At 41.4% G+C, this 20,619-nt stretch overlaps 1 protein-coding gene across 1 annotated transcript in view; it reads right to left on the bottom strand.

Annotated features, from left to right (window-relative positions):
• The window catches only part of LOC306914741 (myoferlin-like), a 47,166-nt gene extending 30,383 nt beyond the window's left edge, over nucleotides 1–16,783 (bottom strand). The window contains exons 1-15 of the mRNA XM_079491924.1: nucleotides 16,588–16,783; nucleotides 15,658–15,713; nucleotides 14,632–14,723; nucleotides 6,233–6,338; nucleotides 6,020–6,113; nucleotides 5,157–5,317; nucleotides 4,497–4,625; nucleotides 4,053–4,115; nucleotides 3,294–3,344; nucleotides 3,121–3,151; nucleotides 2,519–2,634; nucleotides 2,272–2,398; nucleotides 863–966; nucleotides 663–731; nucleotides 490–533 (exon numbers count right to left, since the gene is read on the bottom strand). Of these exons, the coding sequence (XP_079348050.1) occupies nucleotides 490–533; nucleotides 663–731; nucleotides 863–966; nucleotides 2,272–2,398; nucleotides 2,519–2,634; nucleotides 3,121–3,151; nucleotides 3,294–3,344; nucleotides 4,053–4,115; nucleotides 4,497–4,625; nucleotides 5,157–5,317; nucleotides 6,020–6,113; nucleotides 6,233–6,338; nucleotides 14,632–14,723; nucleotides 15,658–15,713; nucleotides 16,588–16,675 (1,331 nt within the window). The 5' untranslated portion in view covers nucleotides 16,676–16,783. The remainder of the gene's footprint in view (nucleotides 1–489; nucleotides 534–662; nucleotides 732–862; nucleotides 967–2,271; nucleotides 2,399–2,518; nucleotides 2,635–3,120; nucleotides 3,152–3,293; nucleotides 3,345–4,052; nucleotides 4,116–4,496; nucleotides 4,626–5,156; nucleotides 5,318–6,019; nucleotides 6,114–6,232; nucleotides 6,339–14,631; nucleotides 14,724–15,657; nucleotides 15,714–16,587) is intronic.
• Nucleotides 16,784–20,619: the final 3,836 nt, after the last annotated feature.

Genomic DNA, 20,619 nt, shown 5'->3' with positions numbered 1-20,619 from the left:
ACACACACACACATGGACGGAGTGCAAAACATACTCTCTCCCCATGCCTTCGGCCTGGTGGAGACAATAAATAGTATGTACATTATAAGTAATTTATTATCAATGTATTGCACATATAAAACTGAAGTTTGTTTATGCCATGCCTGTGCCAACAGGATCCCAGCACCACGCTAGGAGGGGAAGGGAGTGGCCAGTTTCATCTTTGAGTCATAGGCAATAGCAATACTCTCATGTGGTTGTTAGTGGGACATGGGTGCATGACACACACACACACACACACACACACACACACACACACACACACACACACACACAAATACACAGTGACCACTCCAGTGAACTGAGGGAAATATTTCCAGTCATCTATTGTACTGAGCCAACCCTCAAATAACTCCGCTACAGCTGCAGAAAACAGCACTCTCAAAACAGAACTGAGTGATGAAGACTCCCAGTGTTGTAAAACTAAAACGGTCAGTATGTTTCACTTACCAGTCAAAGACAGTCAGTTTGATGCGCTCACACATGGAGGGGAACTAGAGCAGAAGACAATAATAAAGACATAATAAATGCAAAATTGGATTTGACAGGAATTCTATTTGTTGAATCATGAGACATTTATTTCAGCAATTCGGAACACAGTGGGGCGTCCTGTGATCAGTTACCTTGACTTGGAGGTTCAGAAGCTGGTTCCATTCAGGGTTGGCATTCTTCTCAATGACTGGCGTACAAAGCTAGACACAGGGGGGGGGGGGGGGGGGGGGGTTAATGTAATGCTACTAACTACATATAACCATCCAATGTTCTTAATTGAAAATTGTTCCTGGAATATGAAAGTTTAAAAAACTAAAAGGAAAAAAGAAACCTTTTTGCCAGCAAAGCAAGCCTCCAGGAAGGGATCCACCAGGTTCTTCTTGTTCCCATCCTTTCCAAAGATTTCTTTCACAGACTGGATGAATGCATCGTCCACTGAAACGGGTGATTAACAAGATGGAAACAGAAACACAAGCAATGTTTATCTTGACTGTTTTCTGCAATCACAAGCCTCAACATGAGATATGTCATGAGATCATGAGACATTAAGACAACATAAAAACAATGTGGGGGTCAAAAAGCTAGCATCATCACATCATTACAGAGATTAAACATTAAATAAAACATTGCTTTGGAATGAATGTGGTCTGGTCTAAAATACAGAGCAAAGGGCATGCGAGGACATTGATATGGAATATTTCACTGAGAGCTGCTACAATTGTAGTCCAAAGAGGTTGGATCTTGGGACACTCACAGAGATGTGGTTCCGGCAGTTATGCACAGAATAAATCAGATGATTTGTTTTATCCATCACAGCCAAGCATAATAGTGTCACTGGCCTAAAATAATACATCTACAAGCTAACTAATCTATACTCAGTAGTAGTATGATGGTGTCACTGGCAAAAAAAAAAGAACAGATCTAATGTACAAGCAAAATAACTTATACTCTGTAGTTTGACGATCTCGCTTACCAAAATAACATGTGACACACAGTTGTGCGATGGGAGTATAAACTAGTCTGAAGGCACTAGGCATCGTGCATTGTTTTGTATGTTGCGGACACAGCTCCATTGCCATTAGTAATCTAACTAAACATCATATCTAAATATTGCTTAGCTTAAACCCTTTTGCCCTTTGGGAAACATAGGTCATTCATTAACTTTCTCTAGCTGGTTCAGTGTTGTGCTTCTAAGATAATTCTTTATTCCTTGAGTTGTGCCTCAACAGACCTTCTTCTCCAGCTGTTACTAGGTTTTCCTGGCTTTCTTTTCCCCTATGGGTTCCAGGTTAATTAAGGCCTGTCTGGTCGTGTAGGAGGGTGGTTTCTATAAGGTGTGCCTAAGCAGCCCCAATTCCTGCGTTTGATTTGTGTTTCAATTTGTTCTTGTTGTGTGGTATGCCAGAGAGCTTATCTAATCTGGTCTGGTTCAAATAAAAGGGGTACATTCACAATGGTTGTTTTACGCACTACAGATTTGATTTGTAAATATTACAGAAACATAATGTGGTAAGATAAAGGCCTCTATTGAACCGTCTTTATAAACCTGCCCTAGGAATGCTAATCACTTAATGTGCCATCAACAGGAAGTGTTTATGAGTGAAGTTTAGATATACAAGATATATATCAAGATAGATGTGCATTCCAAAGCAAGTAGTTCACTATTAAAATAAACAGAACTCACTCAACTCGATTCTGTTTATATGCACAGCAATTCTCATTGTGATAAACTGGTCTTACTCTGGGGAATGTCCTCTGCCCTGAAGACCTTGAGTGACAGGGTGACCCATCGCAGAGTTAGGCCTGCTGGCAGGAGGAGGTTACTCTCTATATCATCATGGTCATCATTAGGCCCCCTTTTCTCTGCCTGTGAGAGAAAAATATAGCAAGGCATACAGCATTCAATTTATTCCTATGAGAATTGACCATATCCACATGTTTGCTAGAGGTATTGTAGGATCAGTAGTCAGAGTGAGGTTATCCTTACTGGGGGCTCGTCCCCTGTTCCCACCACGAACATGCTGACTTTGAGGTAACCCTTGGCTCCCTGGCTGGAGTCATCTGGGTCATTCAGCAACAGCCATTTTCTCATGATACAATGGGCTGCAATGGAAAACACACAGCACACACAAACACATGTAAATGCTAAAAATGTAAGCACATGACACTTACCTAAACATCATTGTGTGCATGCACACGCATGCACGCACGCACGCACGCACAAACGCAACACACACACGACACATGATGACATGAACACACATGCATGCACAGAGAGGGAATACAATAATAAATAGAAAAAATATACTGTAACATGCAAACTGGCAATGTACAAAGGAGTAGTGCAAGCGCATACTTGTGCAGTTTCACACACACGCGCGCGCGCACACACACACACGCACGCACATGCACACACGCACGCACGCACGCACGCACACACGCACGCAACACATGCGTCCACAAACACACAAGTGCAAATCAAAACGTCCACACACGCACACACAGAAAACAAAACCTCCATTGACCAAATGTAAATGACACTGTGCATGCAAATGCAGTTTGTGGAGCTGTGTGATGACTGTAGCTTACCGGGTTCATCATAGATGTAACCAACATCCACCTGTTAGAGACAAGGTTATTCATATTAATAATTATGAAGACATTCACTTTATGTCACAATGGTAGCATATAACTGTGAGGAGTGCAGCGTTATGAGAGACCTAGACAAGACAAGTAGAGATACCTAGACAAGAGTATGTTACCTTGTACTCCCCCATAAGACTGTCCGCTCTTAGAGAATAGGAGTTGTACACCTGTGGAGAGGGAACATGACAATTGACCACCGGCACCATGGCATACTTGTATGTCATGTAGGCTGAGAGTGAGAGGCCCTATGGGTTGTGTATGAGATGATTCAAGTACATGAAGTTGTAATATGGGAATTCATTATGCTTTTAAAAATGAAACAAATAAATATTTCATGTGAAATAACATTGGTCTTTTTTTCCTTGCAACTTCAAAAAGGCATACAAAGACTAGGCAAGCCTGGTTAAGCTGGACCCTGGATAAAGGCGTAAATAATATCTATCAATTGAAGCCTACATTATGACTTCCACCTTTTACTGGTAATCTGAACTGTTGTGTTCTGGTAAAAGGACCAGTGAACTGAAAGTTGACCCATTCTTTATAAAAAATAATAAAATATCAAGTTCCATTATAAATGCATTTATTTAGCAAACTATGAACCAACAACGGACTTTCCTGCTTGAAAGCACTCCTTCATTGATGAACAATTATTTACACCTCTGCTCATTTTTGCAGAGAGAGAGAGAGAGAGAGAGAGAGAGTACGTATGTGATGAAATGCCTCCGGCATGATATCTGATACCGAGGTTCACTACAATCACGATGTATGAATTATACCAGCAAAACAGGATCACAAGCAGACACTGCTTCATTTGTGAAGGGAGGTATTAGAATAGAATAGAATAGAATAGAATTCTAAGAATTAACTTTACTTACTCGAAAGCTGATGTATTTTTCAAACAGATCTGATGGTAGCATGTGCACGTTGTAAAAGAACATCTGATAAAAAAGATAACATTTAGATTAGATTAGCAATGTAAATGCTGTAAACAGCACAACTGGGCTTAAACCTTGTCACATAAATAAATAATAAATAGAAGTGAGGAAATAGCCAGCACACAATACATGTCCTTATCACATAGTTTATTTACCTCTCATATGGACAAACAACTTAGTGTTAAAGGACATGAAAAGGACATGTATTGTGTGTGTGTGTGCTGGCTATTTCTATTGTATTTTTGCCCTGCACCAAAAGACTTTCATCTAATCTGGAGCCTTCTGCTTTTGCAGATATGTTTTCTCAACATACTTCTAATTACAATGGAAGGAACTCATTCTAAATTGAACAGTCCTGCATGGCTCACAGTGAAGTGAGTGTACCTCATCAAAGAACGGACTGTTTCCTGTCTTGATCCTTGTCCTGTGGGTTTCCCCACATACGTTCACCTTCACCACCGGCTTGACGTTGTTGCCCGACAACTGGCGAGCCTCAATGATCCGGACACGGATCTGACATAGTATGAATAATAATAATAAAGCTTTATTTATATAGCACCTTTCAAAGGCTAGTTAATAAAGGCTAATTAATCAGTTAATTACAAGGCTAGTTCATAAAGGCTAGTTAAGGCTAACTGAAATGTGTATGAGAATCCCACACTTGAAACAAGAGTAGAAAAAGGTAGTGGTGGGCCATGTGATTTTAAATCAATTACAAACACAATTATTTAAAATCTTTGCCACGATTATGATTAATGAACGATAAAAAATAGCTTGTAGATGAGCCATGTTGGCAATTTTTGTATGCCACCATTGTACAGCAAATTATAATACACGGTTAAGTGGACTACTTGATTTAGTAAAAAATCTGGGGGTTTTTTCGTGTCCATTCGTTGATATAAAAGTAAAAACATAAGAAGAAAAAAACCTTGTTTCTCAGTTATTCGGTTTCTGTCCATTATTGGTTCTAAATATCGGTTTTGAAATATTTCCGGTTAATTGCCATGCCCTAGTAGCACTGTAGCATTCATTTAACAAACTCACCTGGAAGTCCTGAGGCTTGTTAGCCAGTGTGTGGTGACTCCTTGACCTCCTTGCCAACCGCTGGTTGAAGTTAGGAGGCTGACCAGGGGTGGAGGGAGCCCCTGCTGTGCCTCCCGGACCCCCATCTGCCAAGTTCTCACCACCCTCATCACCACCACCAGCTAAGGAGTTATAAAACCAGAGATATTCATATCTTAGAATAGTAATATGCTAACAATAAATGGAGAGTTCCATTTCAAAACTGAACCTATACTATGAATGAAAACATAACTTGACCAGACAGTGACCTTGTGGTTAGAGTGTCTGCCCTGAAACTGGGAGATCGGGGGTTTGATCCCCGCCCGGGTCATACCAAAGACTGTAAAAATGGGACACAATGCCTCCCTGCTTGGCACTCAGCATCAATGGGTTGGATTGGGGGTCAAATCAACTAATGATTCCCGAACGCGGCGCAAGCTGCAGCTCACCGCTCCAAGAGATGGGTCAAATGTGGAGAACAAATTTCACTGCGGTAACGTGTGTGACTCATCGTATGACTTTGACTTTGTGAAGGTTTTCCATTTTTGTTTTCCTAATATATCAGAATTCAGTGGTTTGTAACCACTTTTCTGGAAGTTTAGTTGTCTACAATACTTTTAAATATTTGTTTAGCCCCATCACTTATTTTATCATTCTAAATTCTGAAAAAGAAAACCCTCCCGCACACTATCTTCAAATGCAAAATATTGTATCTATCTGATCTGACCAGGGAGATGGACAATTAGCAATTTACAAACCATGGAATTCATAACATGAGCTACTCTGATGAAACTATTAAACCTTCGCTGAAAGCTGCTGTTTCCTTCTCAACCTTTCAAACCTACCAGCATCCACTGTGGCATCGCCTCCGTTTGGATCATTTGGGTTTGACCCGGCATTGGCAGGAGGATCATAACCAATCACGAGGTCGATTGTAGACTGGAAAGAAAGTAATTTGCTCGATTACCAATGCTACCATGTGACATGTATTGTATTTATCGTAGGATTAAGATGCAGGAAAACAAGTTAGACATTAGCAACACATTGATTTAACTTACTCCAATACTTTGACCACTTTCATTGACCAAATCCACGTTTTTTGGCAGTGATCTCACTTGACCTGATGCAAGGGCTCCCAACGCGATCTTGGCAGAACCGAGGAACCTGCCAGGGAAAACACAGAATACAGATAAATAAACGGATGTCGGATAAATATTGAGTGTTGAAAGGATGTTATTGTACAGTACATCATACCTATTTGTATGTACTGTGATGGATTCAAGTAAGGTTGGTCCATCAATTAGTGAAATGAGAGACAATCAGGTGTTGTATTGTAATTTCATCAGGGGAAAAAGTCCTACCATTCCAGTTGCTCTAATTATTAATAAAATGCATTGAAATTATGTATGAGCGAGACACACACACACACACACACACACACACACACACACACACACACAGACAGACAGACAGACAGACAGACAGACAGACAGACAGACAGACAGACAGACAGACAGACAGACAGACAGACAGACAGACAGACAGACAGACAGACAGACAGACAGACAGACAGAGAGAGAGAGAGAGAGAGAGAGAGAGAGAGAGAGAGAGATAATGTCACAGCCACAAAAGTGGCACTAGGAAGGGACTCCACCCAGAGCTAACAAACCATACCCAGGGAGGTAAACCAAACACACCCAGCAGGGACTTAGCTTCTGTGTTGTGCTGACTGAATCTATCAAATACAGATTTTGCCACTTACTGTAGTAAGATCATATGAACATAGTACACTGTTTTGGTCATTTAAAACCAAGTGTAGAACACAACCCCAGAAATATAATAAGCTGGATTTTGTCTGGATAATTTATCAGATGCAACATTGTGTCCAAAGACACTCAGCATACCTTCCCCTTAGTTATTCTTTGGGTAATCGAGTGATAGGGTCTTGAGTCTTGAGTCTAGGGTTCCATACTGTACTATAATACAAAGCATCTTGAGATAAAGCTATAGATCCAAACAAAGCAATCAGGTACAGAGAATACAACTTCAGAATGAATGTGCAACTTTAAATAATTAGAGTCAGACATGTCCACACTCGGATACAGTGAATTCGATATGATCAGATAAAAAAGAGAAATACAAATAAAAAGTGTTATTGGCTAGACATTATTTCCTGAACATACTATTTGTTAGACAATGTAATTTCCTGAAATGTGTCATTTCCTGAACAAAACATTTGGGGGGCAGACAGTGTTATTAGATGGATACAGAATTATTGTCTTGGCAGTGATCAGAGCTGTAAATATAGAGACTAAATGGGGAGGGATTCTTCTGTGATTTGGTGATTCCATCTACCTGGAATGCAACCTCATAAAATCTGATGGGATGACCAGTAATCCTCAGCACTTGTTTCCCAATGCAATAGCCTTGGCACAGACCACATACAGTATTCGTTGCAAAGGGGCTTTTGGGAAAGCTCCCTCTGGGGTGGCTCATTTTTGCAGAGAGAGAGAGAGAGAGAGAGAGAGAGAGAGAGAGAGAGAGAGAGAGAGAGAGTACGTATGTGATGAAATGCCTCCGGCATGATATCTGATATCGAGGTTCACTACAATCACGATGTATAAATTATACCAGCAAAACAGGATCACAAGCAGACACTGCTTCATTTGTGAAGGGAGGTATTAGGTATTGGGAAAGCTCCCTCTGGGGTGGTTCCCTCAATGCATGAGACTGTGGAAATGTCTTAGTAAAGCCATTTAATTTGATTCCCAATAGAGCACCGAAGTCCTGACGTCATTCGCTCATCCCCTGGTTCATGGATGTTTTTCTCTATGGAGAATAACATGGGGTCATCTTAAAATCGTCTCATATAAGAATTGTGGTCCAAACTGTCTCTGCGATATTGTCAGTGAGTCATATTTGATACAGTCTGTTTCTAGTGAATATTTAACTCATTCAGCAGCAGTATAACATTAGTGTTTTCTCTCAGTCAGTTGATTCTTCATATCCATTTGAGTGAAACGGCCTGGATGATTTATTTTGTATGATAGTTTATTTGACACTTATATGAGGCGATCTAAAATTCCCATATGGGGATTACAATGCAAAAAAAAGTACATGAACCTGTGGACTTAGCGCCCTCTACCGATATTGACATCAGACTTCGGTGCCCTAAAACTAATTCGAATGAGTGATTGGTTGGTTAGTTTGTCAATCGATCAGACTGATCGTATACAGAAATATTTAGATTCTGAACTGAGACGACACAACATGGATGTGTTATCCTAACATAATATCTCCTAAAAACAAACAAACCCAGAATCTAGCCTGCCCTGTACCATTTATTTTTTGTTAAGAAAGTGATAAGGGTCTGTTTGACTAATACTCAAACAGTTATTGCGTTGTTTTTGACAATGAACAAAGGTCCTTCAAATACTTCCACGCAAACAGCAGAGGCACAGACCCAAAACAGACTTTGTGACCATTGTCAGAAACTAGTGAGTCAATGGGAAATATGTCCTTCCTCACAAAGGGAAACTATGAAGCACCAAGCTGGTGAACTCATCTGTGCCATGTTATTTGTGTAAAATAAAGTGAGCTCTGTGACAGATTTTTCCATTCTCCAGGATGTTAGGTGTCCACTAGCTGGCAAAAACCTCTGGGAACTAGGTGTCCGCACAGTCAGTGTGCTCCCTCACCATAGAGTTATCACCATAAAGTAGACAGGCATGCTATTGTCCTTTCCCAAGTGTTTCCCTGTATGACGAAACCATGGTATGCGTCAGCCAAATAACTAGGATCACCCATCTGTGAAGGGAGGGGGGGGTTCAACACAAGCAGCCTCGATTTCCTTGGCTGTGTTTTAATCTATAACGTTACTCCCTTCTGCTGTCATCAGTCATTTTCCTTCACTGGTATGGAGAGATGGAGGAGTGTGAGTAATGCAGCGGTGAACTGAGAGGTATTTGCCTACATTAATCTCAGACAAGCTTGGTCAAAAGGTCTGTAGCAACTCACAGCTCACTGTAATCACAGCTATTACAGAATTATTTCTTATACTCATTTTTTGCACCTCAAAGCAAACACAAAACACAATCAGTTGATGTCAACAACATGTGCATAATGTCACACTTTGTTATTTAACCCAAAGCTATGGTGTAAGGCAAATACACACATTGGTTATTATGTGAACTTTTAGGGATGTTGGATTGACTTACATTCATTCTGTATCTCCTTGCGCTAAGCTTAACCCTATTTACTTGCCTAACCATACTCCTAACATTATGAAATTGTAGTAAAATCAATCTGGGGTGCCAAATTATTATTCATTACTAAATTATGTCCTGACTAATTTGATGATCAAATCTTGGCCCGTCAGAAACACTCATATGTTTTCAATTAAAATGTTTCACTACCTCATCATTTTTCCCATATCAAGTTGAAACTACAAAAAGTGCCCTTCTGGGCACAGGTCTGTGTGTGTGTGTGTGTGTGTGTGTGTGTGTGTGTGTGTGTGTGTGTGTGTGTGTGTGTGTGTGTGTGTGTGTGTGTGTGTGTGTGTGTGTGTGTGTCGCGGCTTGGCCTGTTGTAGCGCCACCATGAGGCTGATTTGAAAACGGTCAAGTGGCATGAAAAGTTTAGAAGCCAATCGTAGCCAATGAGGGTGGATTATGAGAAATCAAACAAACCCGTCTTGATCACATGACTATGGAGAGCATGTGTACCGATTTGCGTGAAAGTTGGATAAAATCTGAAGGAGTAATATTAGAAAATGTGTTTTACATATGTCGGCCTCCTGGTGGCGCTATAAAGAGCAGATGTGAAAAATTCCAGGAAAAGGTTTTTCCTTGGCCTCTAGGGAGTTGGCATACAAAGTTATCCACAGAGCCGTGCAGTTAGAGGTAAAAACACTTTTCAGCCAGTTATAGCGCCACCATGAGGCTGAGTTGAAAATGTTCATGTGGCATTTCTTCCTCTGCCTAGTGGGAATGTGCGTGCACAATTTCACGGAAATCACACAATGTGTTCATGATTTGCAGCATTTTGTTTGAAACTGAGCACTCCTGCGAACTTTGGAAGCCAATCTTAGCCAATCAGGATGGAGTCCGAGAAATCTGAAAGACCCGTTTCGTTGAATGGGCATGGGTTTTCAACAGGTGGTCCGTGGACCACTGGTGGTCCGTGAAGGTGTTGCATGTGGTCCCTGACCATGCATTTAGTAATGTAGGAAAGTGAAGATTTATTGCATTTGACCACAAGTTAAGAAACAATGCAGTAAATGATCTGGTGACAAACTATGACGCGTCGATGTTGTCAGTTACTGGGAAGTCGGATGTCAAGAACTTCCACAGAAAGGTGAGTTAGAATCTCAAGGGAGAGTCACCATTATAAGGAAATGTGCCCATAATCAATCGCAAGTGTCTGCTTACTCATAGAGTAAGTTACAAGGTACCCATGTACCTAGATACTTCCTTAATGTTAACGAAGTCCACACCCACAACACCAGAGGGAGTGCAACGAACCATGTACAACCCAGATTCGGCACAAACAAGGGACTAAATTATTTTCGCTCCTATGCCACCAAAATGTGGAACGCCCTACCAACAGTCATTAAGACATGCGAATCCCTTGACTCCTTCAAAACCGCTCTCAAAGGGCACCTACGGATGGCTGCAATTCGAAACTGGCCCCGTAAAATCTGAATCCCCCCCCACCGCCCCCCCTTTTTCCCCTCACTGTATATGTTTCTTTTCCCTTTTTACCTCCATTATGATGAATTCCTGTTCTGTTCTTTGTCTATATAGAAGTGTCTATTTGTACGTCTCTAAATGTTTTGATGAATTGAACATGGTGGACCCTGTTGTAAACAAGTGTAATGCTTAATTGGGTCGTCCACTCACAGTTAACAGCCTTTGTATTGAGTTTGTGCTTGAAATGTACTGTCATTCTGCAAACTGTTAATAACATTTTCAATCAATCAATCAATCAATCAATGAACAGCAACATGAGTTTAATATGGAAGGTTAATTTCTTTCCCCCACACCACGCCCATATCCCCCCTCCCAACACAACAATGGTCCCCAGGTTAATTCTCAGTCAGGGTAGTGGTCCCCAGGTTGATTCTCAGTCAGGGTGGTGGTCCCCAGGTTGATTCTCAGTCAGGGTGGTGGTCCCTGGTTCATAATCAGTTGAAAACCCTTGCTCTAGAGAGACTGTGTACCAATTTGCGTGATGTTTGGACAAAATCTGTAGGTGTACTGTCCAAAAACTTGTTTTGCACAAAGCGGCCTCCTGGTGGCGCTATAACAGGCCGTTCTGGAAATTTTGGGGCAGAGGTTCATCGTTGGCATCCAGGGAGTGTGTGTGCAAAATTTGGCATCGACCGAGTTAACGGTGCCGGAGATTAGCTGGTCACAGACGGACGGGCGGACGGACGGACACACGGACGGACAGACGGAGTGCAAAACATACTCTCTCCCCATGCCTTGAAAATGTGTATCCCCGGGAGAAATAAAAGGCAATGCTGGACATCCAAATACTTAAAGTTTTTTCCCTCAAGCTATCAGAGCTCTGAACAAGGACTCAGCTGTCTCTAAACTAGTAAACCAGACAATAATGTTTGGGGCAATCTCTTTGCTTTTTCTTCTTTCCATTGTATCTAGCTCAGAATTATTTGCCACATAATATTTACTGCTATTTGAAGGGCACTATCTATGTATATACAGTACTGCATAATATTATACTATTCATCTTTCTGGTGCATGAATGTAGAACTACACTAATCTTCAGTTGCTACTTGCCAATGTATCCATTTATATAATTACTTGCATGAGATGCAATGATTCATTCCACTTTATATTGTACTTACTAGATAACTAGATTTTTAACTAGAGGTTTATACAATGGCTTAAATAAATGCCAGTGATATTAATTGACGTTTTACAGAATATGCAATGGCTTGAGCGAGCTGTGAGGTGACACATGGAACAATCTATTCGTTGACATGAAATGGGAAATGATAAAACAAGATTTATTCAGTCAGTATAGCCTATATCCTACACTTTTGTATTGTTTTTTGGTGAAATAAAATTAAGTCACACAATTCCCCAAAATATGACAAAGACATTTTACCAAGGGATCATTCCAAACAGTTTAGAATAAATTGCACAGTGCAAATCAGAGTCGAGTCTGGTCAGGAACCGTCTAGCATCATGACCACATGGACTGCCTACATTTTCATTCTGAATCAATTACAAGTGATGTGGTACTCCTGGTGCACTCAGTGCAGTGGTTCTACCTGGCACCGCCAGAGGAAAATTGAACTGTGACCTTGCGAGGCCTGTTGCTGTGCAAGATTACAGGGTCCCAGGGCTCTGCAAGAGCTCACGAAGCAGAGTACTGCCATTCACTGCCATTTAACCTACAATGTGAACGGTCTGAACCCTGTTGGCAAAATTAAATGAAGGGTATTGGCACACAGTCTGAGCATTACACATTTCACAGCAAACATAAGCAACTGCCTTGACATCAGCATTCCTCTCAGTTCACCTGATGCTCACTGACAAAAATGATCAAATTCCTGACTAAATGACATGCACGAGACTGGACTGCAATTAACATAAACTGTCTTATGACCATCTCCCGGCCAGTGTAGAGCGTAGTGTTCTAAAATTCAATGAGCACAGACAAAGTTTAAACTCTTCTGTGTTGTTGCCAAGGTTACGAGGGAGAAACAGCAGCTGCAAAACTATTTGGGAAAACCAAGCAGAGAGCGACAGAGACTTCCTACTCTAGTCTACTCCCCCTGTTCACATCATTAGGGAGGGAGTGTGTCAGCTGGGCCGGCCCAGTGGAAAACTTTACTAACTTTACATGGCAAGGACTCATGTGCACTCATGAGATAGATTCGCTTAGGAAAAGCACCTCCCACAGTTATGACTGAGCCAAGCCCTGGAGAATACTATAAAAGTGTATGGTATAGTCACAGGCATGAACTGAAAATAATAAATATACATGGCTGCTTTGACACACTTCATGTGACGCTCTAGTTTTTATATATTTCGATGTTCTTAGCACAGAGTCACAGACACAGACAAGACTTTGATCGCCCTAATTATCAAAACCATGGAAACATTCTCTGTGGTTGGTCTACAGTAGATTGGTCCCATATGTGACTCTGTCTTCACTGCACTGTGGCAATAATAAACAACCAGCCTGTGAATGAGTTTAAAGCAGCACAGCAACTTTTGAGCTACTCTGTTCGACTCCACGTCACACAGGGACCAATGTTTTATAATTAAGCTCACTTTTAACAATAGCCTTGGTAACACTGATGTCTCCGATATTTCTGTGTACACTGTAAATCTTCAGAACACTCAGTATTTTATAATATATTGTAGGGACACAGTAAACTCCAACATGGAGTCTGGTCAAAAGCTCTCATATTTCCAAGCCATCCATACTGGCTCTCCCCCTCATTCTGAATGTTTTCCTTTCCTCAGTCACAGTCAAACGCATGCCGGAGAGCGATAGAGAGAAGGGAAGACAAACAGTGCTTAAGCCATTCATTCATTGTTGTTTAACCAGGATCCCAGCTCTTGCCCACTCAGCCCGTACAAGTCTCAGCATGGCAATCAGGCAGGGCGTGGGTTACAGAGACCGGGAAGCAAGACAACCAGTCTCTGTATTAGCAGCAGGACTCCAATATTGTTTGAATAAGTGCCTATTCAAACGTATCATTTTCCTTAAACATTACTGTGGCATTGTAGGTGATAAAGTATAAAGTCACGGTGAAAAGGGGGGACTGAGGGGGACTTTGGTATGTATTACTCCTTACCACAAGTCTGACTGATATAATTGTTATCTGGACGATATTGGCCGGATGAAAACCTTTTGTATAGTACTAATGCTGACCTTTTTCTTTTTTTAATGTATATAGTCATGTATTACACACACACACACACACACACACACACACACACACACACACACACACACACACACACACACACACACACACACACACACACACACACACACACACACACACACACACACACACACACACACACACACACACACACACACACACACACACACACACACACACACACACACACACACACACACACACACACACACACACACACACACACACACACACACACACACACACACACACACACACACACACACACACACACACACACACACACACACACACACACACACACACACACACACACACACACACACACACACACACACACACACACACACACACTACTAATCTGCCAGACCACAGAGTTGGTTAAGAAAAGGTTTGCTGTGTGATCCATGAGGTGGGGCCCAGAGTGTCTGTCTCTCTTACAACACTTCTGTTTCATCAGGTGAAAGCAACTCCAGTAGCCATGCAGTGGATTAAGAGGCTCAGTTTGTGTGGGGGTTCTTTACTCACTTATTTTGCCCAATAGTTTCATAGTCTTTCACAATGACGTCGATGTAGGAGGAAGAGTCCAACGCGGCGCCTTTCAGATCAAACTCAAGCACCTGTGAGGCAATACGACAGGAGACAAACAGACCATCAGCTGATACACATTACACACACGCCTCTAAGTCTAATGCATATGTTTTGCCCCTTGAACACAATTCATAATTTGTTGTCTGACTGCATCGCTTGTCGCAAATAACTGATTGTCAAGTAAAGAAATGCAAATCATTATTATTTTATTTTCATTGAGCGACACTGCAAATTGTGAATGATATTCTTGTAGGTACAAGGGACTAGCTTTAGGAACCATGTTAGCATCCATTCTTCCCTGATCTGCCCTGTAATTTGAACACTGTACCACCAATAATGGATATTTGTATTGTTATAACAAAGAGAAAAGAAAAAAAGTAAATACAGTTACTTTTGTCTACATGTTCCTCCAACATGGTGGCGTGTCCCTCACCACCCTATACAAACAGTCCATGACAGGACTGTAATTGACAGTACACAAGTCGTCGTTTGAGAAAGAGATTCTGTATGTATTTGTGATTACGACCAGAGGCCTTATTAACCTTGCTAGATAAAGACAGATACAATTAATTTTAGACAGGACACTGAAGACAGACGGTATTACTGTATATCACATCACAATCCCACGCTTAATCATAGACTACTGTATATGACAGTAAACGGATATCACATTTACAGGGAAATCAAGTTATGTCTTGGATTCGATTAAATGTGTCCAATCCATTTTCCTTTGCTGGAATGCATAGGTTCACATGTGTGTGTGTGTGTGTGTGTGTGTGTGTGTGTGTGTGTGTGTGTGTGTGTGTGTGTGTGTGTGTGTGTGTGTGTGTGTGTGTGTGTGTGTGCGTGCACTTGTGCGTGTGCATGTGTTTGTGTGTGTGTGTGGTGTGTGTGTGTGTGTGTGTGTGTGTGTGTGTGTGTGTGTGTGTGTGTGTGTGTGTGTGTGTGTGTGTGTGTGATTACCTCATTCCACACTGGGTTCACCTCACTGTCAATTGATTTGGTTTTCTTCTTTTCATCTGAAAGTGTAATATACTTTTGTGAAAACCAAAAACGAAAGCCTATAGCCTACTGTCAGTGTCTCGTTGGTACATGATTTGACATCCATGCAAAAACACTGCAGTCATTATATAATTTGATCTGTCTGGGCAAGGTGGGTGACGTCACGTGCAGTTCTATCAAAAGCATGTACATTAGTAGTAACACATCCCCACCCATCCAGGTGAGTTACATCCTCAGGGACAGCCAGGGTACCTTTGAGGGGGTTCCAAATGGACCATTTAACAGGCCTGTAGCCTAACTGAGTGAGTGTACTATGGAATTTGGTTGGGTCCAAATTGCATGTTTACCATCTTGTCAGCAGACAGAAGTTACACTAGTCAGTGTCCTCCGACCTCTGCTCAAGTCGATGACAAGAACTCGTCAATAACTCTGATTTCAGAGCGCAGTGTGACTCAGTTAATTTACCAAGGGAGCGTCAGAGACGAGTATAGGGCTAATACAGTCGTAATGTAGGCTAATTAAGGCCAAACTTTTTGCCATTTTTATCTTTTAAAAATGCATTAAAATTAACTTTCGTTTATCCCATGTAAAAATATGATGATTACCCGTTTGTAATGTAGATGGATCTTGTCTATTGTAGGCAGGCCAACACAACTTTGCATTTTTCTGTTACCCCCCCGGCCCCCATATAGTCGCCGATATACAACATATGATAGTTAGCCTATAATGACATCCTCCACAGGTGTTACCAATTACACTACGCTTTTCCGTGTACAGCAGAGACAATTTTCCAGTGAGCCAGTGACTGAGCCCTGACTGTGGTTAGTGGTATGAATGGAACACAAAGGGATAACCTGGAGTATTACATTTAGACAAAACTCAGTTTCTTACCTTTGAAAATTACAGTTGTGATGGGATCAGGACTCCCAACCCTCTTTTTAGGCAGTGACTTAGCGCATTCTACTTTAACTCGCAACATTGTAAAACAATAAATAGCCTAAAAACTACAACATAAGTGGAGTTAAAACTGTCTCAGGTCATTCCACAGGCTGTGCGGCAGGCAGCATCCTCACTGCCGCCCCATCACTGAAGCCAACGGGCAGAGAGTGGAGGAAATAGCTCTGAGTCCCATATGTGTCATTTAGGGAAAATGGGGGCGGGTCACGAGAGTCGAATTATCCTGACTGGCAGCCCTGCTACAGCGCTGCACTGCTGCCACCCGGTGTGAAGGAAGCTAGCTACATTAACATGCCGATTGAGTTGTTGATAGCGGGGCAGACAACATGCAAATTACAGGTGAATCGTTCACTTGCGGATACAAGCACCAAAATTGGCACACATACTCCTTAGGGATTGCTCTTTTGATAAAACCATTGTGCCAAATAAAATTTCAAGATGGTGGCCATTTTTCAAGATGGCCGCCATTGAATATACAGTAATATTGCATTTCGTAATAAAATCCCATAGACTTGTCCTATTTGAATGATCTTGGTGTCAAATCATACATTTTTCACTATGTAGAATCCAAATTTGGACCCATGGACTTACTCACTGGCTTCCTTGTACCATATATCAGTCCCGGAATCTTAATATTCTGCTAAATTAGAGGTTTGTGTTATGTCTGACGTCTGACTCTGGTAAAATGGATGATAGCGTATATATCTTAGTATTGTTAGAGGTGGTTTAGTGTGTGTGTGTGTGTGTGGGGGGGGGGGGGGGGGGGGGGGAATGTAATTGCTCAACAGAGCGGATGTCAACGTACAGCCAGGGCACACTGGTGTGAAACTCAGCATGGAGTTCAGTATCAGCTGAGTAATCAGTTTGGTGTATAATGACTTTAGTGTCCCAAATGTTGTCTAATAAGCCCTGCATCTTTTAGCTAGTGTAAATTACATGTAGTTTACCATGTATGATGTTTAGTTAGACAGTCGCGCCTGAATTCACAGGGTATGCCAGTGCGGGTGTAGCCGAGCCAAGGGTAAGGGTACATGACTTATTCATGGACTTACCCAGATGGTGTACAGATCGCACGGGGCAAATGATACTGGATGAACGATCGGGGCAAGGTGTAGATCATATATTTTATTGTCAAACCTAGTCATATAGGCTATTCCATATACCTTATTGTGCATGATGGCCGTAAAAGGATAACCCCTCTGCCTTGATTCACTGAATACAGATAATGATCATATTGTGATACCTTGATTACTTACCATTCACCAAGATGTCAAATATAGATCCAGGACCACCTAAATTCAAGACTGACTGGAGCAAGTGTTGCTAAAGACTCACCTCATGCACGACAATCAGAACAACATGATGGCTACACTATGATTGAATCACAACAACATGATGGCTACACTATGATTGAATCACAACAACATGATGGCTACACTATGATTGAATCACAACAACATGATGGCTACACTATGATTGAATCACAACAACATGATGGCTACACTATGATTGAATCACAACAACATGATGGCTACACTATGATTGAATCACAACAACATGATGGCTACACTATGATTGAATCACAACAACATGATGGCTACACTATGATTGAATCACAACAACATGATGGCTACACTATGATTGAATCACAACAACATGATGGCTACACTATGATTGAATCACAACAACATGATGGCTACACTATGATTGAATCACAACAACATGATGGCTACACTATGATTGCAACTAATATTCCCTTCTTTCACACAATGAATGAGATGCATATTAATTAATTAATTGGTGGCATTGAAGAACATCTGAGGAGGAACAAGGCGCAATATCACAAAAGTTGTCACATCATGTTCAACAACACGGAACTGGAGAGAGTGATAATCACAAAACGAAAAGCAGAGATTGCTCAGCCAGTGGAATGCAGCTGGGTGTTGATGCATCTGCTGTCAACTCCACAAGACTGAAGGAAAACCTGCTGTCAGAAATACCTGAGTATAGGGGGGTTCACAAGCAGGGAAGGGATGTTCTTGTGGCTGTCCAGAAAGATGTAGGCTTTGGCTTGTCAGAAGCCCCTTGACTCTTATAGTGAAGCTATTGTCCTTAGCAAAGCAGCTAACATCTTGCGAAGACATAATCACAAGTCCCTCCAAATCATTAACAATCTTATTGAGATTCATCGTCATAGCTTTCTTGTGAGTTCAGAGTATGCAGCTTCTTTGTCACATCTGAAACATGTTTGGCTTTTAATGCTGGTTCTACTCAGCTTGGTCTGGCATTCCACTGACTGAGCACTCTCTGCTTTTTCGATTTGTGGTTCTCACTCTCTCCAGTTTCGTGTTGTTGAACATAATGCGACAACTTTCGTGCTATTGCGCCTTGTTCCTCCTCAGAGTTTCTTCAATGCCACCACCAGGGGAATATTAGTTGTTGTTGTGATTGTCTTGCATGTGGTGATGAGAGAGAAGAATTCAGTCTCGGTCCTGGATCTTCAGTGTTCAGTGAATCAAGGCAGAGGGGTTATCCTTTTACCGCCATCATTCACAATAAGGTATGGGATACGACTAGGTTCAATAAAAAAAGGACAATAAAATATATGATCTACACCTACTGTAGGCCTACGTAGCCCGATCGTTCATCCAGTATCATTTAAGTCCTGTGTGATCTGTACATCATCTGGGTAAGTCCATGAATGACTCAAGAATAAGTCATGTATATCCCTTTACCCTTGGCTCGGCTCTCCCGCGCTGGCATACCCTGTCAATTCAGGCGCGGCTGTCTAACTGAACATCATACATGGTAAACTACATGTAATCTACACTAGCTAACTGATGTGAGGGTTATTAGACAACATTTGGGACACTGACGTCATTATTTAGCTACACCAAACTAATTACTCAGCTGATACTGAACCCCATGCTGAGTTTCATAGCAGCGGTGCCACCAGTGTGCCCTGGATACTACAGCCCCCCCCCCACACACACACACACACACACACACACACACACATACTAAACCTCTAACAATACTAAGGTATACACTACCATCCATTTTACCCGAGTCAGACGTCAGACATAACACAAACCTCTAATTTAGCAGAATATTAGGATTCCGGGACTGATATATGGTACAAGGAAGCCAGTGAGTAAGTCCATGGGTCCAAATTTGGATTCTACATAGTGAAAAATGTATGATTTGACACCAAGATCATTCAAATAGGACAAGTCTATGGGATTTTTTTGCGAAATGCAATATTACTGTATATTCAATGGCTGAAAAATGGCCGCCATCTTGAAATTTTATTTGGCACAATGGTTTTATCAAAAGAGCAATCCATAAGGAGTATGTGTGCCACTTTTGGTGCTTGTATCCGCAAGTGAACGATTATTTCTGTTATCTGCCCCGCTATGAGAAAGAAATCCACATAGGAAAGTAAGCAAAGTATTCATTGATTGATTGATTGAAGAATTTATTTATTAACAGTTTGCAGAATTACAGTACATTTCAAGCACAAACTCAATACAAAGGCTGTTAACTGTGAGTGGACGACCCAATTGATGAATTCCTGTTCTGTCTATAGAAGTGTCTATTTGTACGTCTCTAAATGTTTTGATGATTTGAACATGGTGGACCCTGTTGGAAACAAGTGTAATGCTTAATTGGGTCGTCCACTCACAGTTAACAGCCTTTGTATTGAGTTTGTGCTTGAAATGTACTGTAATTCTGCAAACTGTTAATAAATTCTTCAATCAATCAATCAATCAATTAAGCATTACACTTGTTTCCAATAGGGTCCACCATGTTCAAATCATCAAAACATTTAGAGACGTACAAATAGACCCTTCTATAGACAGAACAGGAATTCATCATAAAGGAGGTAAAAAGGGAAAAGAAACATATACAGTGAGGGGAAAAAAAGGGGTGGGCGGTGGGGGGGATTCACGTTCAGCTCCGTTA

This window comes from Electrona antarctica, assembly GCF_951216825.1.
Source record: "Electrona antarctica genome assembly, chromosome: 22".
NCBI lineage: Eukaryota > Metazoa > Chordata > Actinopteri > Myctophiformes > Myctophidae > Electrona > Electrona antarctica.
Note: the sequence above shows the minus strand (reverse complement) of the source record. Positions and strands in the feature narration are given on the sequence as shown.